Here is a 27640-nt window from a genome sequence, read left to right as displayed (position 1 = left end):
TATTTATTATAGTAAAAAAAAAGCATGCACTGCTGTGTTCTCTGACTATGACCACAGAGAACCAGCATCGAGCTAAATAAAGTAATGCTGTTATTTTGTGAAGACATAACTCAGTCACTTTGTTGGTTTCAAAATAAATGACCAATCAGTACAATGCGTGCAGTCTCTCTTTGTTTCTGTAAGTAGATAACACTACACACACATAGAACTAAACGAGGCCCATCAGTGCTACAGCTCATCTTTCCACTGGTACCCCAGGGGCTCCTCTGTTACCACTCCTGTCGGGGGCCATCATTAAGGTCCCTGTGATGGAGGGTGATGTTTGTCCTCTCTCAGTAGGGGGCGCCCTCGCCCATCCTCCCCCCCAGACTGATGGATGGCAGGATTAAACAGAGAAGCAATGCTGCTCAGACCAGTGCTACAGGGGTCAGACATGAGTGCTGAGAGAAATAACACCTAGAGCTCACAATTAGATATTAGCTTACACAAAGAATACACACGGACAAACACGAACAGGAACGAAAACATCACACTGTGTGCTCTTGCATATGGATGTGATTGTTTATTTGGTTTGTTAATATTTTCCATGGGAAACAGCATTTTAAGTCATACGAAATGTAAAATTGTGCCCAATTAAAGGACATTATTGAAGCCTATTACAGACTAAAGAACAGATTTATCCGTTAATCCCTACGAATAATGAGAGCAATCCCATAGAGTATAGAGATGCTACCAACAGTATAGACAAAGTTATTGAATATATTGTATACAATTTCACACAGTAGGATAATGCCTTGGAATATGATGTTTGCCAAAATAAAATAGATTATGGAGAAAACCGATGAAATGAGCCAAACCAGCAATCCATACAGGCTGTAGAGGATCACCCAGACACACCAGAAGGGAAAAGACACCAGGAACCAGACCACCTCAGAGATACCTCCCTTCTTCAGATTCTACAAAGGGTAGATTACCCAAAAAGAAATAAAACACGTAGGCCATACCTAGATGAGTCTAAATAATGAGTAACTTTACGAGGAGAAAAAAAAAAGAACAGGCGTGTGTAATTGAATAGTAGAATAGGAAGAGAGAAGACATACCTGGTGTCCCAGATCAGCAGGACAGATGTCCGGCTCTGCCTGCGATCCCAGCTGCTCTGTATTTTCTGTATTATAAAGGCTAAGCACTTTAACTGTAGAGAGAGGGTAGTTATCGTTATGTGTTTTTCTAAATGTACTTTATTTGACCACTGTATTGTTGGTATAGGCAAATGCTATAACTGTACTACTCACAGAAAGTAGCGCTCGCTAGGATTATGAGAAACACCTGTGGCCATGTCACAATGTTGCCTGTCCCACTTCCTGGAAATGGAGGTATCTGGGGAGAAAACTAATATTTGTCCATTTAGCAAAAGCCTACTTAGTCCTAGTTCAGCAGACTACATATAAACCCAGACTTCAATGGCTGGATAACCAAAGGCTGCCTCTTTGTGTATGTGTTTGGCATCAGAGATCACCTGAGAAGACCCAGGCCTCTGGTAGGCATCAACGATGTTAGCCAGACGGTAGTTCTTGATGACATCGCTGTTAGCTGGGAACTCTTTTCGACACTCAGGACAGCGGTACTCCCCTCTGCTCCTCAAGTCAGCCATGCAGGCCAGACAGTAGCTGTGTCCACATGGATACTGGTGAGGCTCCGTCAGGGTTTCCATGCAGATGCCACAAGTCATTAGCTCCGATAATAACTCGTTATCCATTTTGATCAAATCTAAGAGCTAAATAAGGTGTTGCAAGGTAAAAACTTCATGAGAGAGTAGAAACAGTTTAGACGTTACAGAGAGTAGCACCATAAGTAGCAGCTGACAAGTGAAAGTATGTGAAATTTATTTTTAGGAAAGCATTACAGCTACTATTTTTAGTAATACTGAGCACCACAGTCAGAACTCTCGAGGTTGATATAGATTACAGCAAACCAACAATAAAGTGTGTATGTAGATAACAAACAACAAGTCACAGTGATAAAATATATATATTTAAATTAAAGACAAAGTTGAAAAATTCCACACTGAAAAAAGTGTAGTATGTCCTCATTGCATTGTATTAATATTTAAACCCTGATTGCAATCATGGGTGTAACCAGGAACAGAATGGCAAAAAAAAAATTGTATTTGACCTACACAAAAAATGTTTCAGCAGTACCGTAGTTACTTCAAGTTATAACGTATTACAGTGATTGGTACATTAAGATCCCTGATAGTTTTTACAATAAAGCAAAACCACCACAACCCTCTCTACCAATGCACTTGTTCCACCCGGTGAGACACTAGTGCTTCCTCCTTATTTAATACTTTCTGAGTGATAAACAGCAGCTTCATCACCAAATTCTCATATAAGACACTGATATGGAATGGAGGTGCTGAATAAATCTAACTAACTCTCTTTGATATGGACGATAGTTCAGTCTGCTTCTCAGGTCAGCGAGTCAGAGCAGACACTGGCTATGTCACCATGGATACTGGTGAGTCTCAGTGTGTCCATGCAGTAACTCTCCATTTAGTCTGTCAAATGTCTATTGTGGAACTTCAAGATTGGGTACCAACACAGGAACTAATACAGAAATTGAATGCAGTGTGGCTTATATATACAGTATTTACTACACACAGTTAATTGAGATATCACCAAGAGTGTGAGTGTGTAAAAAGGGCACCTACGCAACCAAGAACTGGTACTGGACTTTCACCCACAGTAAATGACTTTGCTTCCTTATTATTTTCAGTGGGACCAGCTCAGACAGGGGGGAACAAGACGCACATTTGCTATATGAGAAAACAGTCAATATATGGTAGCTTGGATTACTTCACCTGAACCGAGCTGAGCCAAACCAGACTGGACCGGGCCAGCGTTGCAGCATGGCAGCGCCCCGTAGGGTGATCACCAAGAGGAGGGCCACCATCACAGCTCTGCCACTCTACCACTCTGGAGCTCTGCTGAAGAAATACACAGGAGAGAAGGTAAAGAATAGAGAAATAGAGAGACGGCGAAAGCCCATAGAGCAGATCAAAGATTAGAATAGAAAGATAGAAAACAAGACAATCAAACAGGGGAGTCAAGTGAAGTGCACTAAAAAGTTATGTGTCAAAGTTAACAAAATAAGTGAGTATTGTATCATTCAATGCCATGGAATATGATCTGCATTGCTCATTGCATGTGCACTAAACCTTTTGTTTTCTGTGGTCTCCTAGGACTTTAAGAAGTACTATGGAGAACTACGTGGATCCACCATTTTCCTGTACATGGACGAAACACAGGACACAGTAAGACAGCCTAGAACTGTGGACTTGATAACCACAATCAACAGCCATATTGATTTAACCACTACTGTGCCTTTTCAGTATACAGAGAAACTGGATTTGCATATGCTGAAGGCCATGGAGATGGATTATCCTTATGTGAAGACCCCGACCATCTTCACACTCTCTTTCATCAACGAGGAGGTTCAGCTGAAGGTCAGCAGTACAACCTTGTACCTTAGTGCGTCACACAATCAAAAGCAGACCTGGGCAAACAAATGTATCAAATCTTTGTAAGTGTATGGTGCAGAGTTAACATACGCCAGGCTATGAAACAGGGGACATTTTAGGTCAAAAGTACCTACAAATACGAATAAAAAATTGTAAATATGATATATTACATGTATTTGACTATTTCTTGGTTAAATGGTTAAAGTGTGCCGTAGACGGGATCGAGTCATTGTTTATGTCTTCATGCAGATGGAATGCCCAGACAAAGGAGAGGAGTGGAGGGGTTTCATCATGACTGTGACATATGTGAGTATAGTATATAATGTACTGTCATTTAGTTTGAGAAAGGCAGGCTGAACACAAGTCATGTCACAAGAGGAGAAATTTACTGATGAAACAATGTTGACCCCCATTCACAGAGTCAGCACCAATGTAGCACAGTACAACCTTTGTTATCGAGGATGATTAAGGATGTTACTGATCATGACAAGAACTGCATGTGTTTTACAGAAAGAGATCCCAAGCAAAATACAACTGCTCCCAGGCCAGATTGAAAGACTGAAGCAAGTTCTGTACGATGAGAAACAAAGACTTTTCCCCCAAACGCCACCTGACCTGAGCAGGAGTTTCATCTCCTGCTCACCCTTCCTGGGAAACACACAAGAAACAGACAGTCCAGCTGCAAACCCAACGTGAGTTTATCTGTTGGTTTAAACGGATCTTTGAGAAAGTGGGTTTGTAGGTGCAAGCATCTCTGTGATGTTATTCAACACGGAATAGTTTTTTTTCCACAAAACTCCCAAATCCTGTCTCCTAATCTTTCCCTTTTCCTCCTCCATTCTCTCGCCCACCATACTTCGTTTACACCTCCCATCTTTCTATTCACCATACCTTCATGCACATCTTTCTCATCCGCCTTTCATGCTTCCTCTTGTCAACTTTCTCCAGGTGTTTGTTTGACGTGAGCCGCCAGGAGGCGGAGCGTATGCTAACGGAGAACCCAGAACGTGGGGACATCATCATCCGTCCCTCCACTTCCAACTACGCTGTGACTTTAAGGCAGAATGACTTAAGGTATGATCTCTGACCCTCAACCAATGAGCACAGAGCTTCAACATCAACAACTTTGTCCTGGACTGTGAAAGGGACCAAATCAGAATTAGCTGCATCATGACATTGTACAGACCCTCACTAAACTGGTCTGTTCGTTGACACCTTCAGGAAGGAATGCTCCTGACAAAAACTTAAGTAAATAATCGAAAAAAGGGCCTTTTTATATGCCTGGTTTCCCAGGCATATATTGCACCTTGTCATTTGTGTCATTTGGCAATGCACTTTATTTTAGAAGAGAATTTGAAATGGAAACACCAAATGTTAATAGTTCATTGTATCAATATCTTGAACACAGGACTAAGGATGTTTTCTGTTTCAGTGGGACAGTATTCAAGAACTACAAGGTGCTGCATATAGACAGGATGTTAGTCATTCAGCTGGACCCCCCAGTGAGTCACATACCTGCCCCCGTACACCTACCAACCCAAAGACCCACACAACCAGACAATGAAGTATACAGTATAGGCGCATCCCATATGAATATAATACATCTGATGCTTCAGTGTTTGTCATCCTGTCTGTCTGTTGTGTCAGGTGAAAGTTCATTCGCTGAGGGACGTGCTTGACCACTTCCTGAAGGAGACCAAATATCGTCTCAATCCCTATGTGATTCCCCAGGTCTATGACAACAAAATTGGTAAGAAAGTATTTTTCAAATGTATCCAAATAGTCACCACAGCAACTATACAATGTAGAGCATGATAGCAGACCCTTGAAACACTGTGTGTGTGGTCTAAACAGAGGTTCCACCTGTGTTGGACCGTGCAACAAAGCCAGTACCCCATGCCAGAGTGGCACCTATGATCCACATTCAGACCGCTTGTGGCAACATGCCTCCAACCACTCCACCACCCGATCCCCCCTGTCCAACTTCAGACAATAAGGGGGACTACATGGAAGTGGACGTCCCATCAAAACCAAGTGTGTAAATGTATAGATATGTGTTTGGGGGCGCTGAGTAAAACACATCCGTATGTTCCAATTGACCATGTTCACATGAGCATTCCTGATACCATATATGTGCTGAGTACATGTCAGATGTAGTTTGTGATACATGTGTTTGGTGTCATCTTCATACCATTCTTCCTAATCCATGTCACTCCAGGCACCAGACCGGCAGAGGTGGATGAGGAACTGCAGACCATTCTAAAAGCAAGGAGGGAAAACATCTACAAAGCAGGGTCTTCATGACTGACACACGTAACCAAATAAAAAACATAAACAGAATGTGAAAATTAAATAAAGCTAATTGATGTGTAAATTATATCTTGTGAAATAATTATGGTATGTATTGTTAGTGGTCTTATCACCAGTAATATGGCAGTGTTGTCTTTATGATAATGTGTCATAAAACCTAGAGTTTGGATGCAAGGGGGAGCTGTTAAGAGCCAAATAACCAAAAGAGCAATGTCCAAGCACTTATCAAATGGAATTTGTCAGTTTGATATTCCAAACTATTAGACATGCCAATGTTCATGCTGATGGTAGGGACTAAGTTAACAGTAGGGGTAAATCACAAACCAAGAGGCTTCCATTCATATTTGTTTTTTTATAATACATATTTCAGTAAAATCTACTTCAATTCACTTTGAGAGTACAAGAAAATAGCATATACTTCAAACGTGGAGTACACTTATCTAGTTCCATATTGACAGACGGACAACCTTTCACTCCCTTTTTCCCCCTATGGTAAAAAAAAAGAATAGAACAAGTGACAGGGTAGAGTGCTATGAGGAATGGGTGAGAGTAAGAAGACTAGACAGGGAAACAGAGCCCCCTAGGATGAAAAGCAAGGATTCAAACTATATGACAGACAGAACTTCTTTGCATTGAACCTCAAATGCATACATAGCCTTGCTGCAAAGTATCAAAAAGTTTTTTTTTTTTTTTTTTTTCATTTCATTACACAAAATCTTGTCAGGCTTTTTTTTATATTATGTTTTTGTTTACAAAAAAAAGATTTTTAATTTACAATCTAAGGCAGCCCATCTTTTTAAGGATTCCATGAGCTCTAAAGCGTGTAGGCAGAACGTTCCTTCCTTCCTGTTGTCGTTTGCTGACTGACAAACTGAGCGGAGGATGTGCCATCAGTTCCAGTTGTGGACCAGGACTAGCTCGAGGTAGGGGACTCTCAGCTAAGTCCAACCCAGAAAGGAGTTCCTCTCTAAGGGTCTGAATCCCAACAGCTCCAGCCAGAGGAGTGGGGTGGAGATGGGGGTTGGGTTGGTGATGGTGAGAGGGGCTCATCTTCACAGTGTCCATAGTCAGAAGCTCTCTGACCTCCACCAACCGCAGATAATCCTGAGGGGGACCCTCTCAGGAGGACGGGGGCTCTTGGTTCTGGGCTGAAGATGAAGCGCTGGGCTTGGGAGACGGGCTGTCCTCTGCAGAGGGGGGCAGGTCAGATTCCAGGGATGCTGTGGTTTGGGATGAAACAGGGTTTTGTTTGAGGGCGGTGGGTACCGGGGATGGGCTCGCTGACACAGGGGTGTTGGTGGTGACCGTGGAAAGGGAGGGCTGAGGGTTCGCTACAGGAGGGACTTGGGCCGGGGGCTGAAATGCCAGGGGTTGTGCAGGGGCAGGGGACACAGCAGTTTTGGCCAGTATAATCTGGGTGGCTGGTGGCCTTGCCTGTGTTAACTGCATTGTGGGTTTAGCTTGCGCTAACTGGCTTATTGATTTAGCCTGGATGAACTGGGTTAGTTGGCCAGAGGAGTTAGCCTGCATTAGCGTGGCTAGCTGGTTAGCGGGAATAGTGATGATGGTGATTTTGTCTCCACTCTTGGTTCCTGCTGGCATCATGGTGGGCATGGCCTGGATCACGAGTTTAGTTGGAGCTCCCACGTTGCCAACGGTGACGGGTGCTTGGACGGCACTGGTGAAGATGGGTGAGGTGTTCAACGTCACCTGGCCCAGAGAGTTTGTCATGACAACAGGCATGGCGCGAAGAGTCCTACATATACTGACAGTGAGGCAATTAGGTAGAGGGGAGGGAGAGAGAGAGAGAAGAGATCTGTGTTAAACTTTATCCGTGATAGTACGATGAACTGGAAAAGAGGAAGAAAACCAAAAACAGCCCCTTGCCCAAACAATCCCCTCACTCTAGCCTCACGGCCCACACAATTAAGCCCTCTCCTCCATCCTCCTTACCTGGAGCCCGTTGCTGAGGGGATGACGGTGACGTAGCTCTGCTGAGTCTGGACGGGCATGGCGGCCGTGTCGGAGGTGAGGGCGTTGACAGCCTGCTGGTGCTCGGAGGCCATGCCCTCATCCTCCTCTCCCTCCTCCCCCTCCTCGTCATCGATGACCCGGATGTTCTTGGGCATGTCCTTGAACTGGTAGGCCAGCCGCTGGCCCTCCACCTTGGCCAAGATGCCCCGCTGGTAGTAGTATCTGGCCACAGGAGACAGTCGAGAACACATAACATTCTAGATCACCTGTTACAAATGCTTATACCCCAGTCATCGACTGCTCTTGGTAACCTCCAGAAACACTCAAAAGGAACAAGATGTGTTAAGTCTATCAGGCTGTCTCAGTGTGGGTGAGGGAGGAGACAAGGACAATAAATATTCAGTAGCAATCTTAAAACTCTTGATACGGTTTTGTCTTTGACCTCCCCAGACGACAACCTCCCCTCCAACTCCCCCTGCCTCACCTGAGCGCCCGGCCCATGGTCTCGTAGTTCATGTCAGGCTTGTTCTTGTGCTTCCCCCACAGCTTGGACACGGCCTTGGAGTCCACCAGCTTGAAGATGCCTTTCTCCCTCTGCATCCACTTGATGTACCTGGGACACGTGTTCTTGTCCTGGAGCAGGTCCAGCAGGAACTCCCACAGGTACGTTGTGTTGCCTGGAGGACACGGTTAGGGGGTGGTGGAAAAAAATAATTAACTGATTTATTTTTATTGTTTGGCAAAATTCAGTGCAATTCCTAGTCCTACAAGTCCAACTAGAGGGAAGGCACCCTTTTGTTGGGGTTTGATAAACACAAGTCATATGTTTCTCCAATGTGTGACCACCCTGTGTCCAAGTGTGAGGGTGTGCTAGGTGCAGTGTGTGAGAGAGGCACGCACCCTTCCCCTCTCTGGGTCTCTTCCTTATCCCCAGGTCGATGGAGCCGTTGGACGCAGGCTGGTGAGTCTTAGGCCTCCTTCCACCCCCTAGCGAAAAAGCCCCCAGAAGAACTTAGCTGAAAACCCTCCGATGTTCAATCCTACCATCTGTACATAAACATCCTAAAATGAACGTTAAAAATACAGCTGTGAGCTCTGTACCTCTCTTCTTCTTGACTGCAGGCTCACAGTCTGGGGGGATGGGGAAGGTGTCTTCCTCTATGGGTTCACACTCTGTAGACACCTCCACCACGGTCTCCATCATCACATCTTCTACTGGAGGACAAAGGCAGGGAGTGAGAGGGCAGGAGGGGAAAAAAGAGAAACAACAAAAGTCTGATTAATAAACAGAAATGGATGAGTGAACCTCGAAAGTTGCTAAACGCCATCCCATTTTAAACACATCAACAAGAACAGGAACAGGGAAATGAGTACCTGAGTGACGGTCATGAAGTACACCAGACGGAGATTCCATGTGCAGGAGAGCCTCGGCAGCTTCAAAGGTTTTGTCGAAACACACCATGTCCCCGTGACTGGACACTTCCACTGCAGAGGGAGGAGAGGGTGAGGGAGGAGAGGGTGAGGGAGGAGAGGAAGGGATACCAGAGGTGAGAAAAATAGAAAGTTACAGCGTTCGGTGTTTGCTTACCTGACATGACAATCCAAATAGTTTCCTCTACCATCTTGTGCACCCCACACTCTTCATGCACCCCCTGTCTTTCTACAGCTTTCTACAGTCTCTATACACCAAACCGTAGAGGGCTCAAGGTCATGCACTTGTATACATCCACCACTAGAGGACATAACTGAGTTTGTTGGGGTTAGTTCTTGGAGGGAACAATACTCTGGTCTGTTCTATTTATTACACAGCTCAAAGCTTGGCAGGGTATCTACAGCCCTTAATATTATGTACAGTATGACATTGGTCAAACACTTCATAGTAATAGACAGCATTTGTTCATTATTACCATTATATATATCTGGTCTGCTTCTCCACCAAATAAAGCTGTCTGAGGTTGTAGAAACGCACAGTTCACGCACTACAGCTTCTCTCCTTACAACACTCACACACGTCTATCGATCCATCACAAACATAACCCTTCAAATCAAACCGCTAATATTCATCATCGTCCAAACGCGAGTCTATCCAATCTTCAATAACACCATACTGTCTGTTCCTAAACCGGTCTGTACCACTGCCCGTATTCCCACCCAGACTCACCGGTCTCCACCACCTCCGTCACCACCTCCTGCTCCTCTGCCACGCCCTGCATCAGGTAGGTCTCGTCATCGTACACCAGCACCTGGGCAGCGTAGCACTGCTCCACCTGTGCGCTGGGCACCTCCTCCACGATGACAGCAGGACACTCTGCCTCCTCCTGTTCCACCTCCTCCTCATCCTCCATCACCACCATCTCCTCCTGGCCCTCATCCCCAGGAGTCTCACTCTGGCAGGGAGGTTAGAGACAGATGTTTTTATGCTTCAGCATCACCACAATGCCAATAGAGAAATGCAAGGTGGTTTGAACAACAGCGGTCGGTACATGGTGTTCCTGGCTGAGAACGTAGTAGCTGAGCAGGGTCATGTTATGTTTACTTTTTGAGAGGACTTATAGGGATGACAAAAAGCAACTGACAAAGAAGGACAGGGCGGTTAAACTCTTACCTGCTCCTCCTCAATCACAGTTACATACTCCACAACGTTCCCTCCTCCATCTGCCACCACTACAGAGGTCATCACTCATTCCTGAAGATAATGCCAACATAGAATGATGTGTGAAATAGGGACAGGGCCATCCCAAAGGCTATTTCTTGCCAAGGAATACTGAAAGTTGTCCTTGTGGAAAGAACATTACTCGCGCTTCACTATGAAGTACACAATCTATGCGTATGCACCGACTATGCTCATTATGTGAAATTAAATGAAAAAGGTAACAACATACACGTATCCACGAATCAGTTGCAACACCTTTTCAGGTTTCCGTGCACTGCATTATGATGGGACAATTGGTACACGAAATTCACAAGCATGCCCCGAATGTTTACATCACGGTTTGGTGTTTGGCAGTTAAGATGTAGCTTGTTAGGCTACACCGTTATATAGCTACGTCGTTGGCCAACGAGTTAAGTATTATTTGGCCGATTACCTTTACATTAGTTAGCTAGCTGGCCAAAGTGGTTGTTAATTGATGTGCACAAGTGTAAGATTTTGTTAGAAAGCTTGCTAGCTGCAAAGTTAAGAACGGTAGCCTTAAAAAAAAGAAGCAGGATGGCTAACTTTCGCTAGCTAGCTAGCTACTAGTTGTTGGTAGCATTAGCCAGCTAGCTAACGCCTGTATCCATCTTGTGCTACAATATATGTAGGTTCAGTATTTTATGCATGCTAAAAACTACATGCACTGACACAAACTTCGCAACTCACCTTCTTGTAATGTCTTGTAATTTTCGTAGAGTATAGCCTCAAGCAAACGTTAGGCCTGTGTAGCTATGCAGCTAGCTAACACAGCGAGCTTGATAGCTAGCTAGTAGCTAGCCAAGTTGACAAGGCCGTCGCGATTCCTTACTTTTAAGTGTTTGCTAGCTGATTTAGCAGTTGGCTATCTCGTAAGCTAGCTAGTCGCTTTGGCAAACTAATGGTTTTCAATTACGTATAAGAACGCTGCTACACAAACTTCAATGTTTTGATTATCGCTATTTTCCATGATCTAAAGATCTATCTTTCCCGTTGCTTTCCTGCGCGCCCTCTCTTTGCCAGGAGATTCAGGTCAACCTCAGAGACCGCTGGCGAATGACACACTAGTCACGATGACGTCATGACACCCATCCGTGACACGGGCCGAGAGTTTGCTTGCTTAGTCTTGTCTTTGTAACCATTAAGCGGCCTTCAGGCACATACAAAACATCTCTATTTATAAAAGGCCGATAAAGTTATCTATGCAATACATATGTCATGGATGATTGAGTTTGTGGACGCAGCATGAAGTAATTGTACAACCGGCTTGCTGTAATAAGCTGTTTATGCTACTAATGTATACTTAACAATGCAAAACGCATATGAGATAAGACAAGGTGGCAAATGATTCTTGTAGCACGAACATGTTTGCTTGTGAGTGTGTGTGTTGGATAAAGATAGAAACATTTATTGAAAGGGAAGTCAAAACAAACCAACGTTCCTTTTGATTACCTCTTTATTTCACAAAAACAGCAATGTGTCACAGTCTGTCACAGTTTCTGGCCTTAACTAGACCACTGCCAAGCCATCCATTCACAGAGCAGAACAAACCACTATTATAAAACCTGCCTGCAAACATGAAGGCAGACACTGAACAATCTTGATTAATTAGGAATAAGCTTACATTCGTTTCAACATCTCGGTCCCTTTTTAAAATGACTAAAACAGCAACAAATTAAATATAACAAGTGAGTGAAGCTAAGAGAAAATTATTTTGTCAAACACAATACATTACTCTATGGATTCTCTGATAAGTACTTATTTGGACTTTCTTGATCAAATTGAGCTATTCAGTTGGTTAGCCTTCAATATCTGTTTTTCAAAACTCATTACCATAAACCACTTCCTGTGAGCCTATGAAAAACATCACCAATGATGGCACACTGAAACAACGGACTTAGACACCAATGGGATCAGTTGAGTGCCTCTTTTGACAGATTCACCAAAACAGCTTGTACTAAGCCAAAAACCCATCCTATGCAGTCCAAAACTTGCTCAAGTGATCCTTATTTTCTTGTAGATGTTATTCCAACAATCCAGAGGATAATCTGTGGGGTATAGTTTGGGAAAACATGTATAGACTCCTGCAATTGTGTCAATCAAGGGGAAAACAGCAACTAGGGGAGGGAGAAGGTAAAGCGATGAAAATGTCTGCCTTATGAAATCTTAAGAGGTGATGCTGTTCTAGTGTTAGGACACAAACATGGTTGGTTATTCAGCTGTGACTTCATAAACTATGGAATCAACCTGGCAAATTTGGTTTGTGATGCTTTCTGTAACACTGGCATATTCAAGTGAAGTTCTCCAAAAGGTACAACAAAGAACAAGTGAGGTAGTGAGGTAGCCTACTGAGTAACGTTCCCCAAGAAAGACCCATGTAAAGTTTGTAAAGTGAGGTGTAATTAAAAAGTGTCTCAGACCACTTTAGCTTCAAAGCTGCAAATAATTGTGATTTTTACATTAAAACCAGTTTGACCTGAAGAATAACAGGTTTGTTCAAGGATGCTGGTCACACACAAATACAGGCCTCGCTATTGTAAGGTGGTAGATGAGTGATAGGCTGGGAAGTGTGTACCACTGCATTTGGTTCTGACAAAGCAAACACCATTGCAGTGCTTTACAGTGAGGTCTCTGAGGTGTAGTAAACTAGGACAGAGTTTGGGAAACGACCGCCGAGAAGACAACCTTACCCTTCACAGTTGTAACCAGGCAAAAACACAAATTGTGTGCCCTAAGGGAGGAGAGTATATACCAATATGTGTATGCAGTGTCACAGGTTGTCTTGTGTAGTAAGCCATGTAAGCCAATTGCCAATGTTTCTTAAATGAACTAGAGTTTTACATTTAGGCAACTGTAAAAGGAACAGGAGTGTATATCCAGAAAATACTCCAGGTGGTTGTTTCATAAAGCAGGCATCACATGACTAACGTACATGTACAGACAAATCCCTGGAGCGAGATAGGGAGATGACAAGTTTTAAACTACAGATACAGGGAAAAAGGTAAGGGGTGTTGAGGAGAGGGGTCTGCGATTGGAGGGAGGTTGGGGAAAGGCACATCCTCTTCTCTTCCTTGGGGGAAATATTTCACGAGATGAGAGATCCAGGAGATTTCTAGAACAGGAGGCAAAAAAGTTAAATGTAATGTTCATAGTTATTTTTGTGCAGAAATAAAGTATTCAATACTGGGGGTTCTACTGGCAACAGAAAAGTAAGTACCTCACAGCTGGACCTACTGCATTTGCATCCTAAGCAGCCGCCGCTTGCCCTGAGGAAAAACGTCTTTATTAGCAATAATATTTTCTATATAATCTACAATATTTGTAGATTTGAACATTAATTTAATTTATATTATATTAAATTATCAATTAATCTAACTGCACACAAATCACAAATCTACCTTTAACCTAAATATTAGTTCCTGTTTTGACTTGTTATGGGATTAGTACTGAGATTACCTGTTACCTCAGCAGCCGGGGCTTCATCTTCCTCTGGGGCTGGGATGATCCTTCCAGTCATGGGGCCGACTCCCAGGACTTTGGGACTCTTGTCAGATTTGGGTGCTCCCTCCAGTACCACCACAATGTACTCTTTCTTGGGCTCTGAGACAGAGGCTTCCTCAGGTGCTGCTTCTGCTGCTACTTCCACAACTGCTGGAGCTGATGCTTCAACCGCTGGGCCAACTTCTACTGGGGCTTCAACCGCTGGGGCAACTTCTACTGGGGCTTCAACCGCTGGGGCAACTTCTACTGGTGCAACTTCTACTGGGGCAACTTCTACTGGGGCAACTTCTACTGGGGCAACTTCTACTGGGGCAACTTCTACTGGGGCTTCAACCGCTGGGGCAACTTCTAGTGGGGCAACTTCTGCTGGGGCAACTTCTACTGGGGCCTCAACCGCTGGGGCAACTTCTACTGGGGCTTCAACCGCTGGGGCAACGTCTACTGAGGCTTCAACCGCTGGGGCAATTTCTGCTGGGGCTTCAACCGCTGGGGCAACTTCTGCTGATGGTGCAACCTCAACAACTACAGGGGAAACTTCTGCTGGGGCAGCTGGGGCCTCTTCTACTGGGGCTGGTGCAGCCTCTGCTGGTGCTTCAGCTGCTGCAGCCTCAACCTCAACAGGTGCCTCCTCCACTGGGGCAGCCTCCACAGGTGCCTCTTCCACTGGGGCAGCCTCCACTGGGGCAGCCTCCACAGGTGCCTCTTCCACTGGGGCAGCCTCCACTGGGGCAGCCTCCACTGGGGCAGCCTCCACAGGTGCCTCTTCCACTGGGGCAGCCTCCACAGGGGCAGCCTCCACAGGGGCAGCCTCCACAGGGGCAGCCTCCACTGGGGCAGCCTCCACTGGGGCAGCCTCCACTGGGGCAGCCTCCACTGGGGCAGCCTCCACTGGGGCAGCCTCCACTGGGGCAGCCTCCACTGGGGCAGCCTCCACTGGTGTTTCGGCCTCTGGGGCAGCTTCTACTGGGACAACCTCCACAGGAGTGGCCTCCACTGGTGCAGCCTCCACTGGTGCTTCGTTCTCAACAACACTTTCCACTGGTATGACAGCTTCAACTTGCTCAACAGTCTTCACCTCAATGGACGAGGCGGCTGCAAGCAGGTCCACACTGGCCACTGCAACACAGAATCCATCACAACCCAAGCATCACTCACTCACTCCTTGCTGAAGGACTGAAGCCCATGCCGTAACTTTGTGACTGTTAATGTATCCAGTGTTGGTGTAACTTTCAGTTAGTTTCCTAAAAAAGTGGGGTAGGTAGCCATGCTAGCAATAAAGTGAAGGTTTTACATATCCCAAGAAAGGTCAAAATAAAGTTTTTAGCAAGTCGGTTAGTTTTAGAGAATGCACAATGCCCAACCATGTCAAATAAATATTCCAATCCGGAATCCAAAGCGGATTATGTGTATGTTTTGGGAATTTGATATAAAAGAGCAATTGACTCCCATAAGCGACCATGGTGGGTTAGATGATGTTAAAATACTGACGAGGCTTACAGGTGTAAAACTACAGCTACTGAGGCATACAGGAAGAACATTGACATTGGGGCAGAAAGCAGGCACAGTAGAAGAGGGAAAGATGAGAAACGTCCTGATATTTGACAGGAATGAGCAGTGTGTGCACGCAAGTCAAGACGACGAGTCGGTGGAATAAACTATTGAGTATAGTTGACTATGGAATTGTGTGTAAGTGCACCAGATGGACAACAAAGCACAGACCGTTAGACATGTATCTCAGGACAGAAAGTGCATTAGCCAATAATCCATTCACAAAGTGAGTAGAGAATTTAAAACATACAATGTATTTGTAACCGTTGCACCCAACTCAATGGAAAAAAAAATGGGCCACACCATGTGAAAGGCTTTCCTGCCAAATATCACGAAGAATACACACACCAGATTGAATGGTAGTTTGATTGAAATACATTTAAGTATAATTTAAAGCTCCATTTACAAAACAATACTTGAAAAACTTTGAATCAAAATAAGACAAATATATTTTGGGCAAATCCTTTCTTACTATATGCAGCAAAGTTAGAAAATGCTAGATATATCCATACCAAACAAATTAATAATGTTAGGCATGCTTGCCGACGTACTTTCTCAAACCGCGTCGTTTTAGAACGCCGTTTTCGACACCAAAAACCCTATAAGCGTAGCCGTTAGCGTAAGCAGACCAAATTCAGACAAATTAAACACGGGAATGGCTCTTTCCAGTTTGACAATACTTTTATTGTATGGCTCGTAGAATTCCCTTCATCAGTTGACACTACCACTGTTTTAGCCAGTTAAAGGATCATGTCTAGAAAGACCACACGTTTGAGTTCCTTATGTCTCTTTAGACTTACTACTTCACTTGTTCATTTACAGTTAAGAATAAAACACACCGCAACAGTTACAGAGCTTGTACAGGTTTCAGAGTTTGTCTAGAGGTAAAGCCATCACATAGCTGATGAGACAGACAGCAGTTCAGATGAACAAAAGCTTCCACATTACATTGGCGTGTACCAACTCAGTGATATATGGCAGAGAAGCACTCAAGGTTTGAAAAAAGAAATACAGTAGTAAAAAGAAAAAAATCACAGCCTGATTTGTTAGTGATCAGTTGTGGCCAGGGCTTTACACATTACAAACAGAGGTAACAAATGGAGCATTTGCTTGTTTTCATGTTTGTTTTGTTTGTGCATGCAACCTGACAGGTGAGAGATTGTCTGTATGTGAGATCAGCCAAGTCCTCTGGAGGTCAAAGGTGAGTGGCAGTATTTGAAGGGTAGAAGGGAAAAAGAAGCAAGGTATAGCCTTTTTGTCTTCCAAGGTAGCCCAGCTGGGTAAATACAATGGTGCATGATTAGAACCTCCTCTTGAGGGCTACCCTGGATGGCAAAACGTTTACACCCAGAAGTAAGGAGGTTTGTCAGGAGAAGCAGGACTTTGGTAAAGAATTATGGGAGCACAGTGACTTGGTTAACGATGTATCTCTATTCTTACTGTCTCAATAGCATGGGTTCTTCATAATCATACATCCTTAACTGAAGTAGCATGTCTAGTAATGAGGCTCTTACTGCTAAATTATACAGGGTCTAATGATGTGTTTCTCTCCACTGTTGAAGAGTGAACTCATGAACAGATGGCCTTTATGATACAAGCATTATTAGGACTTGCACCCCATCAACAATATCCTGAACATAACCTGGAAAGGGACTTTGTCAAGCAATACGTTAAAATCATATATATTATCTACAGCACACAGAAACAAAAGTGTGAAGAAAGGGGAAAATAACAGAATAATCTACTCTGTCTTCTCTCTTTTCACAACTATGTCCAATCAGCAGTATTCTTACTCCTTGCCATTCCAATAAATACTAGGGAAAATATATTTTTTTTAAACATGGATTTGTTCATTCTGAAAGAACTCACATAAGGAATCTGCAACCTAGGTAATGCAAGGAAAAACTCATTCATAAATCATTTTATGTTCACGACTGAGGGGACCAGTGTTAGGCTATTAGGTATGGCTCTGTTACTAGTGGTATGATGAGATTTTTTATTTATTTTTAAGTGTACGCCTTTCTATTGGTGGGCTGTGTGTGTTAGCACAGGTGTGAGGGTGTGAGAGGAAACTCAGGCATCAGCAGCCTCAGATGCTACCTCCTCCTCAGGGGGAGGGGCCGTACCATTGCTCTCTGCCTCCGGCTCTGCTGCAGCAGCAACTGTCTCCTCTGCAACCACGGGGGCGGCGATAGCCTCCGCCGCCACCTCCACGGCCTCGGCCACTTTGATTACTTCCTCTGCTGCTGCCTCCACTTCCTGGGCTGCCTCAACGACTACCTCTGCGACTTCAACGACTACCTCAGCGGTCTCGGCTACCGCAGCTGCGATCTCCTCCACCACAGTCTCTGCTGCTGCCGGTTCCGCTTCCAATGCTGGTGCTGCCTCGGCCTCAACTGCTACAGGCTCCGCCTCGGCGGCAGGCTCCGCCTCGGCGGCAGGCTCCGCCTCAACAGCTGCTTCCGCTTCCTCAGCTGCTGGTTCGGCGACCTCTTCTGCAGGCTCAGCTTCAGGCTCAGCCTCACTTTCAGCCTCAGCCTCAGCAGCAGCCTCACCCTCCTCCCCTCCAGCCTCTTCTGCGGCCGCCTCACCTTCTTCCTCAGCAGCCTCACTTTCTTCCTCAGCACCCTCACCTGAAACGAAAATGCAAAACTATCAGAAACATTTATTTATTTTTCCCTTTAACACTCATTTTTTCCCAACTTGCTTCAGTATGCCATTATAAATCTATACAATCTTAACATCTGTATAGGCATGTTTCTCATACATCTCTTATTTTGCATCCTATCATGTACATCTTTACACACAATGATTTGAAATAAACTGTATATTAAGTAACTCCTATATCTCGAACTAACACACATCCACTTCAGCGCACACACACACCCACACCACTTCAAACCTCTTACCACCCCTCCAAACCATGTCCCACACCTGCAGGGGGTAAAACAAACGAGCAGAGCAACATCACTGCAGCAGAGACCTCAGAACAGAACGCCATGCAAACCCGGGAGATAAAGAAAAAGAACAATGCATAAAACCAGAGTGAAAGAGAGAAGAAAAAGATCAATTGGGGTGGGTGGATGGGAGGAGAAGAGTAATGAGGTTATGGAGTGGGATATTGGGGAGGGGGTAAAAAGTGCCTTACCATCCAATCAAGGCTAACAGAACCTGGAACTTGTAAGTCTAACAATAACAGAGACAGTCCAGGTGTTTTGTGCGTGTTTATTTAATCTCAGTCAGGGGACTTTTTTTCTTTTTTTTTCTCTTGTCATTTATCAATTTTCATTTAACATTACATCAACAAGAGACCATAATGTAGCATCAGTTTAGTCAATGTGAAATGAATAAAAGCAGAGTACGCAATGAGAAGCATCCAGGAGTTACAAAGTTTAGTGACAAGCATTTGACTGGACTAGTTCTTAGCAGTACAGAAGAAGAGGAAAGACGAAGAGAGGAATTTCCCCCAGATTCATCCAAAGAGTCCAGTTCTATAGTCCCCTGATGCGTAGGCCGCAGAGGACCGTATTTAGCCTTACAACACTGAAAAGAGCAAAAAAATACAGACAATTAGCAAAAAGATTATTTTTGCTTTTAACATTAAGAATTAACAGGTAAAATTACATGTTTCAAATCGAACGACGACTATACTGTTGAACTACATGTAATGCATCTTTTACGTATTCTTTACATCTTAAGAGTACGTGGATGCTTGTGCAATGCACCGTCCAACAAATCCCCTCATTGTGGCACTCTATGACAAAGTCACCTGTTGTCTCGGTTTGATGAAGGGCCTTAAGTGTGGACTCAATGTAGACAGCAAGTAGAGAAATCAATTTTTGAAGGTTTGGAAGGGGGGAAGGGAGGACTGAATGTGAGAAAGGGGAAGGACAGTATTTGTTTTGGGGTGGAGCAGAGTGTCATGGAAGGGTAGGCCCCTGTTCTGATTAACAGGTCTTTTGGCCAACAGGATCAAGTTAGGGAAAACAGGGAGGGCGTCAGATGCTGAGAAGGAACACCAAGAAGTTCTACCTCTATACAATTCAAAGTAATTGAAACTTAGTACTGTGGGGTCATTCTGTATTTAGATGAGTGAACATTATTCAATTTAATTGCATTTATGATTAACTTTAAAGATATATTAAACACTTTAATAAGGCACCTTAAGTGAGTTGATTCTTCTACAATATAATATAGATACATATTACCCCAAACCTAAATTATTAAAAAAGATGCATATAACACTGATACTAATAAAGCATACAGAAAAGTCCTTACTGTTGATTAATCTGACTGCCCTTTTTTAAACTCAGGCAGAGCACTTCTTATCATTAATCAGAACAGGGACATGACAGTGTGCTTTAGTGGCTAGCCAATGAGAATTCAGGAGCCCAACCATACATGGTGAACAACAACGTTCAACCATCTGGATTAAGTAAACCAATCTGAATACTCTGATTCCACCTGTGTTTCAGAGCTCATGAATCCGCTACTCCTCCTCCCATATTTGATCTGGAAAATGCATTTTAGTAAACAAGGCTGAAGAGAGACCTAGCTTTGTGAGTGCACCTAAAAACACACGTTCAAAGTGTCAAGGCAATAAGTGAGAATAAGATAGTGAGAATGAGTAAGTCCATGCCAAAGTACCCCTTGCCAAATTCAGTGCTTCATTGGTCATTCAGTATTTAAGAGCCAGGCTGTGAGTGAGAAGAAAAGAAAACCCAGTAATTAGTCACACAAAGGCACTCACCCTCCTCTTCCTCCTCTCCATCCCTGCCTAAAAACAGAGACAGAATCACAGTCACAGAAGGCTCTAGAAGGAACAGAATATTTTATGGAATGGTTTGGCAGATACGAATGTGAGCCGATGGATGGTTGTTCTCGTGCATCTACCATGTGTAGGGGTTTACACTGAATGATTATCATTGCACTCTCACAATGAATGTCAGCGGTGAGACTAACAAGACTAATGTGAGCTCAGCTAAGTGTGCTCAGATATAAAATGTGTTTAGTTTACTGCTCTGATGATCACAGCTAGTCTAAATACACACACAAGAAAAATAAAGCTGCTATAATTGCATCTAATCTCATCTGGCTCTTAGTTTGGCTATCTCCCAAAGTAAATAAATAACTTAATGGCTTGTAAACTATCCACAACTGACATATCAGCTGGTGGAACATGCACAGTGGAACTTGGACAACCACATTGTTTTTGTTTGTAGGAAGTGGCTTTGGCAGGAGAGAATAGTGGAGGGCCGCAGGGGAGAGATGGGCAGGCGCCAGGGGCAACACCTTGCCCAGGCCAGAGAACGTGCCATGGGGGAGACCTGGACTGATGGTCTTGGCTGAGGTTCCATAGCTACGTTGAGACCAAGTACTTGTTAAATAACTGCTGACCCCAGACACCCCTCTAGAAGTTAGTCATGTCCTGGTGTTGTTGGATCTTTGTGTCAGGGAAGGAAAGTAGTGGAGGTACTGAAGAGCCCAATTCTGCATGTGTCTGTGCTTGTGAGTGTGTGTGTGTTTGGTCCTGCACAGCTAAACAGGGTTCTCAGTGGGATCAAGTCTCCTTGAAGAAACAAGATGACACATAAGGACAGGCCAGGCAGAGGCTTTGGGAGTATGACCCTGCAAATGTGGATGTATGTGTGTGCGTGTTCACTGTCAATGACGTTCTTCACGCTGATATAAGTAGAGATTATCCAGGCCTCCAACTGTCCCACAATCCCTAGTTTGGACCACATCTCTTGCTTTATCCACATGCACAGCAAAGCCAGAGGACACCTGTTATGCAAAGATCAGTCAGTGATTTGGCGGTCGAATTGTTGACTTAGGGGCTAAGGAGTCAAAGGGATGAGGGTCAAACACTGGACTTCTCCGTGGGGATTTTCCATGCCCTGAAAGGATTCTTTGGATTTGCTTTATTTACCTGTAATTGATAACTACTCTATAGGTGATGTACTAAGGAAGCAGATGTTGATTGCCTGGATGTGAATGACAGATGAGGTGGAAGGAGTGGGGGGGGAGGGGGGGCTTACTCTTTGGGGGCCATGGTTTGGGTGTCCACTCTGTCTTGGGTCTCGCGTTTATTTCAGCCACGCGGTCGTTGAATCTTTCGTGGTCTGACGTCACAGTACTGTAAGCCTGTTTCGGAACACACAAGAAAGTCTTATTTCAGGACGTGTGGCATGCACAGATATTACAAGTTAGTTACTAGGAGAGCGTTACAACATCTCAACTCACAACATGTTAATGTCATGTCATGTTTTTTGTTGTGGTGGGAAGGGGTGGCGTCAGGCACTCACATAGGTGACTGATCCAGCGAAGGCCCCACCACAAAGAAGGGCATAGATAATGTTCTCCCCAGTTCCACCTGGGACCGATGACATCTGACGCCTAGGAACCACTGCAAAAGGGTAAAGGTCAGTGGTTAGAGGTGATGTAATCTCCTTATAGAACAATGCATTGTCATCTCCTCCTATTATTTTTGTATTTTGAAGGTGAGAGAGAAAAAACACGAGATTCCAATGAAAAAAGATGTACTCAAATAAGTAGTCAACCAAGATACCCCTCAACCCTCTACCATAGATAACCGGAAATACTCTGCGGTGGCTTTAAAAAGATTGCAACCAGATAGGCCCAGAGTGCAAGCCTATCAGACACGTCTCTCGGAGCAAGAGGGTAGGTGCCCCGAGACGCTTTGTTACAGCAGAAGGCATTGCTGTTATTGGATTGTGTGCAATGGGTTTAGGAATCCAGGAATATGCCTGTCAGAATCAATTGAACTCCTATCATGCTCAGGAGACTCCACAATGTGGTTTTTGAAAGGTTAGGCTACAGTCATGTTTTTGTGAAAGTATACTAAATCAAATTTCCTGATTGCATGTCATATTCTATAAATCCATTGCAAATGACATAACTTTATCTCGACCTCTTTGTTTTTTTAACTTCGGAAGTGTGTCAAGTTTCCTGCTAATGCGATCAGGTCAGAGCCCTCACAAACAGAAAAAACACCTAAAGCATGTTAGGCATATTTCAGATCAGGCACACATCTTATTTCTAAGGCAAAATATATCTACACTGGCTGTTAGAACACGGGACTGTATCTTCTGCCAGTGAATACCTCAACCTTAGGGATCAGGTTGCATTTTGTAAACAACCATAATAGATACTGTTGGCAGAACTCTAGTGTTTACCTTTTTCATTCACTTGTCAAACCACTGAGGGAAGAACTATTCTTTCCTGTCTGAATCAACATTTAACAATGTGACGGCACATCCAGAGCCTCAAACTAAGGTTAATAAATGTAATAAACTATAAATATAACAATAATAAAGATATATTTTTGGGCAATCTCAAGCTTTATTGGATAGACAGAAAATGTAGAGGGGAGAGAGAGGGGAGGATATACAGACTGGAATCCCATATGGTACACACCCTACCCAGTGAGCCAACAGGGCACCCCGTTATTGACTAATCTTAACAGACAACATTGCTGTGTATTACTTTGTGTTGCTGCTGTCCAGCATTCCCTTGTCAAATGTGTATTCATGTTACTGAACAATGTTATCTCCTTCAACGAATGAGTTCAAACAGTTGCCACGGTGAAGACGTGGTCTTGTACATGAACTTCATAGAATCTCCCTGACAACCACCACAACAGGACCCAATGGTGTCCAATGGGATTTAACCCCTCATACTCTCACTGAGATAAGCCTGTCACTGCAGCCCCTACTGAGCTCCCTAACCAGGCTCTCCCCCAACACCTCGTTATTTATACCTGCTAAGCTGATAAACCCTCAAGTACTGGGAGTCAAAGGGTTAAGGTAGTGAGCATCCTGACAGGAAGAGGGGAGACGGGTCACAAGGTCATGGAATTAATCTATATTATCCTCAGGGTCTGTATAATGGTGAGTGCCTCTGGAGGCAGTGGTAAAGGAGGAATCCGTGACTCCCGTCATGCGTGAGCAGTGCTTCACTGGACACCAGCACGGAGAAGTGAACACACACAAACAGGCATAATCAGGGGTTGACGTTGCGCAATACGAGGACACCAGTGGTTCTTAACTGCGGGACACCCGTCTATGTGTGGGTTTAAGAGAGAAAATGGAGCTTAAAATGGCGAAGCAAAGACAGCAAAAACATTGGCATGGCCAGACCAATGCTACGTAATCAAGAGAGAGGGGTGCCATGAGGTAAGGGGAGGGGTAGCAATTGAGAAATAGCTAGCGGGAGGATCGGTTTTACACATTGCTTATTTCTTTTTACTTTTCTAGACGTTTTTTGGTACATTTCCCGTCCATGGACAGGTTTATAATACAATAACATAGGCCTAATGGAACAATTGATCACGGCTATTGGATAAACAACAAGCCAGACAGCATCGAAGCGCCAAGTACTTAATGTACAGAAAGTGGACCAATAAATGCTGGACAATTGTTTTTGTTGAGCACAGCTTGAGTGTGCAGAGGTGGGGCTGAAACAGTGAGACGCTTGCATTGTCCGCTGTCTATACATTAAGGACACCGTCACACGTTCTCTACCACGTGAGCAAGAGCAGGAACCATATTTATGTTGCACCCTTGATCTACTGAAGGTCACATATGGATATTTCAAATAAAATAAATACATCATACTTCATGGCTATGCTTCAATCAGTAGACACTGGGTTTTTCTTTCAAATCTGTAGTCCAATTTTAGCGTATAGTCATTATAAATGTTTAATATTGACATCCAAGACAAAGTAATCGCCTTCTTTACAATGTAACAATTTATCTGAGACCGGCGACTCGCACGCAGAGTAATTAAACGATTGAAGAGGATTTAAAGATTTGGTAGAGCAGTATCGCTTTAGGTTGAGTTTGCGTAACAAAGCACCAATGTGTTTGTTTCATATAAAGTCTTAGGCCCTGTTCGCATTCTTTAAACTATACGTGAGTCATTCGAGAGAAAATATAATTGACTGCCTTTAAAGTAGGCAAATTAGCTCCGCAATATACACCCAAATGCACTTTACGAAACAATTAAGAGCATCTTTGCCAGAAATTCCAATTGACCTTCATTCCCCCTGTTAAACAACACCGGTGCCATCTTTCACATTTTGAATGCGGCAGTTTAAGCAAAGTCAAGCTGCTTGAGTACAAAATGTTCTATTCGGAAAAGTAGCCTACCCATGGACAATGCCAAGTTAAGAGATTACGAATTTTAAAAATTGTAAAATGCCCATACATATAAAATGTGTTCCAGGGTTCTGGCAGTCTACTACTCACCATCTCTAGATAACCTGTAGGCTGTTTTCCGTGCCAAAGGCCCAAATCTTTGCCAGGCCGCTCTGCAGAAAAACATCGCAGTGCTCTATCCGATAACTACAGGAGAAATAACCCACAGCGTGAGTTGGGAAGTTGACAGGATGACTGCTTGGCTGTTAGTCGGCCGCGTGTGAGAGGAAGAGCCCTGCCTCGAACGCGATTGCTGTGCGACTGATTTCTCTTGATGGCTTCTCACCTCCCCCTTTCTAACGCACGTCACGCATGCACCCTCACCGGGAAAAGGTCGAACAGAATTGTTTCTCATCTTATTGTAGTTTGACGCATATTTTTAAATGAAACCCTAATGTCATCAACATTAAATATGGCCTATAAATAAATATAGGAGTGCACAATCAAAATTAACTTCAAATCAATATTTAAATGTAAAATCCCATAACAGGGGTGACCCCCTGGAATAGTTTAGGTTTGCCCAAACAACGGAGATCAGAATTTGTTTTGTTGGTATAGAGTATATTTGCTCACTCACTATTAGCAATGTTGTTTTCAAATGTGTGAATATGAGTTAAACAGTAGGATAACAAGCAGTAACAAGCAGATAAAAGTACTTGGATTTTACCACCTTTCCCCATAAGAAGCTACAAAGGTAATTTGTTTGTGTGTGTGTGTGTGTGTGTGTGTGTGTGGGTTCTCATTTTTCTCAAAAAATGAGAAATAGCAGCAGAAAAGAATGTAGACTTTTACCATTTACATTACTTGTCCTACTGACAACCATTAGGCTCTGTGGAATCTGATCTAAAACAGCAACCATAATAGGCATAAATAGCACAAGAGCTACGTGAGAACAAATAGCTTCAGTACAACTGCACTGCACATCATCAGGGTCCTCAGTAATCTGGTTAACTAATTGTATGCTGCAGTTGATCTGTTTACGACAAAGACAACATGGGCACTGGCAATGCTCCGTCTTGGTGTTGTCATCTGGCAGGTGAACATTTACGCTGCAGTGTCTTCATTCTCTCTCTCTCTCTCTCTCTCTCTCTCTCTCTCTCTCTCTCTCTCTCTCTCTCTCTCTCTCTCTCTCTCTCTCTCTCTCTCTCTTGTTGGTTTATGAGAAGGACACAGGGTGATATATGTTCATAACTTTATTATACAGTACAGGGTAATCTGGACACAAGATTATCACTCCCCCCAAAAAATAGACAAACAAAAGAAAAACATCTATTGGATCAATGAGACTGACCCTCCAGGTCGATAACAGCTCTAGTCCTGCAAAGAAAGCAATGATTTGACTGAGTACTTTTACAAAAAAATATATTTTCAGAGCTTGTGTTACCAATGAATATATTACAATACAATTAATCATTTAAAGAATGAGAATGGCACCATAAAGAAACAAACCCGTATTGCCTGATTCAAAATAAGATTGTAGTTATTTTTAAAGGTTAGTTCTGTGTTTTCTTTCAATTTTTTCCTGACAGATTCAACACTTACATGTCAGAGATTTTATTCCAGGCCATTGCTCACTTTGTACTCATGTACATCTGTGCTGTGCTGTTTGAAGAGCTGAAATCAGAAACATACATTTCTAGTTAGCATTTATGGGCCATTTTAAAGACATTTATGGTCTACATTCTATCTCTTATCTTGCGTTCACACCCCAATACATAAAAGGTGTTGGTTTTGTGTAGGATCAACACCAATAGCTACTTAATATTTTTGTGTTCATTATTTTTGTGTTCATTATGCGGGCTTAAAAAGTGGAGAAAAAAAGAGCACGGAGGCCAGAGTGGGTACCGTGTTAGATAGTAGGGAGTACTTACCAGGCCCCAAAGGAATGCAGATGTCCCAAAAGCCAAGCCAACACGCGCCCAGTTTGGGTTGTTGTAATCTGGCCTCCCAGCCGTAAACGCTGACCTAGTCCCACCTGCGATTCAACAAACAATAGACTACTTTCAACATGTTGTTTTAAAGCAACGAAACATGAACACAGGCGTAGGGTTTTGATGCTTTTTTGTTACAAAAAGTGTAATCGTGTTCAGCAAGCACTAACCCATGGAGTTATTCAGTGGTATCCGAAACCAATGTGATAGTCAATGAGTTTGTCATGAATTACAATAAATCTGACAGCTATGCTATGCACATATTTCGCAAAATATATTTGAATCCAATTTTCTAGCTACATAAGTAATTAGCGATTAAGTAAGACCTATGTTTACATTTAGCTGCAAAATATAAAACACACAAGGATTTGACTAACCTAGGCGAGTGGGTTAATGCCAGTGTGACTGACTGTATTGGTACTGTATTGACATTGGTTTGCTAGTCGAAGAAGCTAAGCTAAGCTAAGGTCAGGCCTAAAAACATACTAGTGTTTTATTAGCTAACTAGCCCAGTTAGAACGTTACCATTTATTAAATATTTGTTACTACTTTTCAGCCACTTACTTTTGTTGACGATTACTGCCCGCGATAATAACCGACTGAGTGTCATTTTAGCAGCACACAAGAGGCAATCCCTCACCCACAGTGTGATCGAGGCGTGCTTTGATTGATTATTCGAACTGGTTGGCTAGTACAGTACAAGATAACAGAAAAGGCGATGAAGATCTGCTGGGCTAAATTCCATTCCAGAAAGATACGTTCTCTACTTTGTTAAATTCATGCCTGATAACACTTATAACCAGAGATAAATTAAATTATTTAGTATAAATACTTAAAATTAAAATATGTGTGTACAGATGACTTGAATAACTACCCTCTAATTACTACCCAAGGAAAGAATGTGAGTGTTTTTGGAATTGAATGCATCCATGCAATTCAACCCGTCTCCTCAATATAAAGTGCTCGA

The 27640-nt window shown here is 43.4% G+C and overlaps 4 protein-coding genes and 1 long non-coding RNA gene across 11 annotated transcripts; 1 reads left to right on the top strand and 4 right to left on the bottom strand.

Moving 5' to 3' along the window:
• Positions 1-545: 545 nt before the first annotated feature.
• Positions 546-1841, bottom strand: LOC136954109 (uncharacterized). Its single transcript, XR_010878074.1, has 4 exons — positions 1517-1841; positions 1293-1389; positions 1101-1192; positions 546-956 (listed from the first exon to the last, which is right to left on the bottom strand). It is a non-coding gene; the product is annotated as an uncharacterized lncRNA (long non-coding RNA).
• LOC136954108 (signal-transducing adaptor protein 1-like) lies at positions 1664-5884 on the top strand. Of its 2 annotated transcripts, none has more exons than XM_067247654.1 (11): positions 1664-1687; positions 2776-3010; positions 3242-3313; positions 3392-3505; positions 3770-3826; positions 4031-4212; positions 4469-4594; positions 4953-5022; positions 5168-5270; positions 5375-5554; positions 5739-5884. In XM_067247654.1, exons 2-11 carry the CDS (start codon positions 2909-2911, stop codon positions 5822-5824), a joined length of 1092 nt encoding a protein of 363 aa, XP_067103755.1. In that variant the 5' UTR covers positions 1664-1687; positions 2776-2908; the 3' UTR covers positions 5825-5884. The 2 variants fall into 2 exon arrangements, with proteins under 2 accessions (XP_067103755.1, XP_067103754.1); XM_067247653.1 differs by lacking the exon at positions 1664-1687 and adding an exon at positions 2464-2517.
• A 283-nt stretch (positions 5885-6167) lies between these two features.
• On the bottom strand, positions 6168-11502 carry elf2a (E74-like factor 2a (ets domain transcription factor)). Of its 3 annotated transcripts, none has more exons than XM_067247483.1 (9): positions 11166-11502; positions 10410-10490; positions 9966-10191; positions 9179-9289; positions 8906-9019; positions 8705-8791; positions 8289-8481; positions 7784-8026; positions 6168-7595 (listed from the first exon to the last, which is right to left on the bottom strand). In XM_067247483.1, the coding sequence occupies exons 2-9, from the start codon at positions 10479-10481 to the stop codon at positions 6950-6952; spliced, it is 1692 nt and encodes a 563-aa protein (XP_067103584.1). In that variant the 5' UTR covers positions 10482-10490; positions 11166-11502; the 3' UTR covers positions 6168-6949. The 3 variants fall into 3 exon arrangements, with proteins under 3 accessions (XP_067103584.1, XP_067103586.1, XP_067103585.1); XM_067247485.1 differs by having other exon boundaries at positions 8906-9016; XM_067247484.1 differs by lacking the exon at positions 11166-11502 and adding an exon at positions 10687-10707.
• Positions 11503-11913: 411 nt separating this feature from the next.
• mgarpa (mitochondria localized glutamic acid rich protein a) lies at positions 11914-25007 on the bottom strand. 4 transcript variants are annotated; one of them, XM_067247497.1, is made up of 8 exons: positions 24794-25007; positions 21830-21930; positions 21563-21668; positions 20275-20301; positions 17651-18157; positions 13932-15092; positions 13693-13741; positions 11914-13587 (listed from the first exon to the last, which is right to left on the bottom strand). In XM_067247497.1, exons 1-7 carry the CDS (start codon positions 24867-24869, stop codon positions 13722-13724), a joined length of 1998 nt encoding a protein of 665 aa, XP_067103598.1. In that variant the 5' UTR covers positions 24870-25007; the 3' UTR covers positions 11914-13587; positions 13693-13721. The 4 variants fall into 4 exon arrangements, with proteins under 4 accessions (XP_067103598.1, XP_067103597.1, XP_067103599.1 ...); XM_067247496.1 differs by having other exon boundaries at positions 13939-15092; XM_067247498.1 differs by having other exon boundaries at positions 13939-15092; positions 17651-18136.
• A 910-nt stretch (positions 25008-25917) lies between these two features.
• On the bottom strand, positions 25918-27361 carry ndufc1 (NADH:ubiquinone oxidoreductase subunit C1). Its single transcript, XM_067247320.1, has 4 exons — positions 27238-27361; positions 26614-26717; positions 26285-26356; positions 25918-26059 (listed from the first exon to the last, which is right to left on the bottom strand). Exons 1-3 carry the CDS (start codon positions 27281-27283, stop codon positions 26297-26299), a joined length of 210 nt encoding a protein of 69 aa, XP_067103421.1. The 5' UTR covers positions 27284-27361; the 3' UTR covers positions 25918-26059; positions 26285-26296.
• Positions 27362-27640: the final 279 nt, after the last annotated feature.

The sequence above is a fragment of the Osmerus mordax genome, chromosome 12 (assembly GCF_038355195.1).
Source record: "Osmerus mordax isolate fOsmMor3 chromosome 12, fOsmMor3.pri, whole genome shotgun sequence".
Classification (NCBI taxonomy): domain Eukaryota; kingdom Metazoa; phylum Chordata; class Actinopteri; order Osmeriformes; family Osmeridae; genus Osmerus; species Osmerus mordax.
Note: the sequence above shows the minus strand (reverse complement) of the source record. Positions and strands in the feature narration are given on the sequence as shown.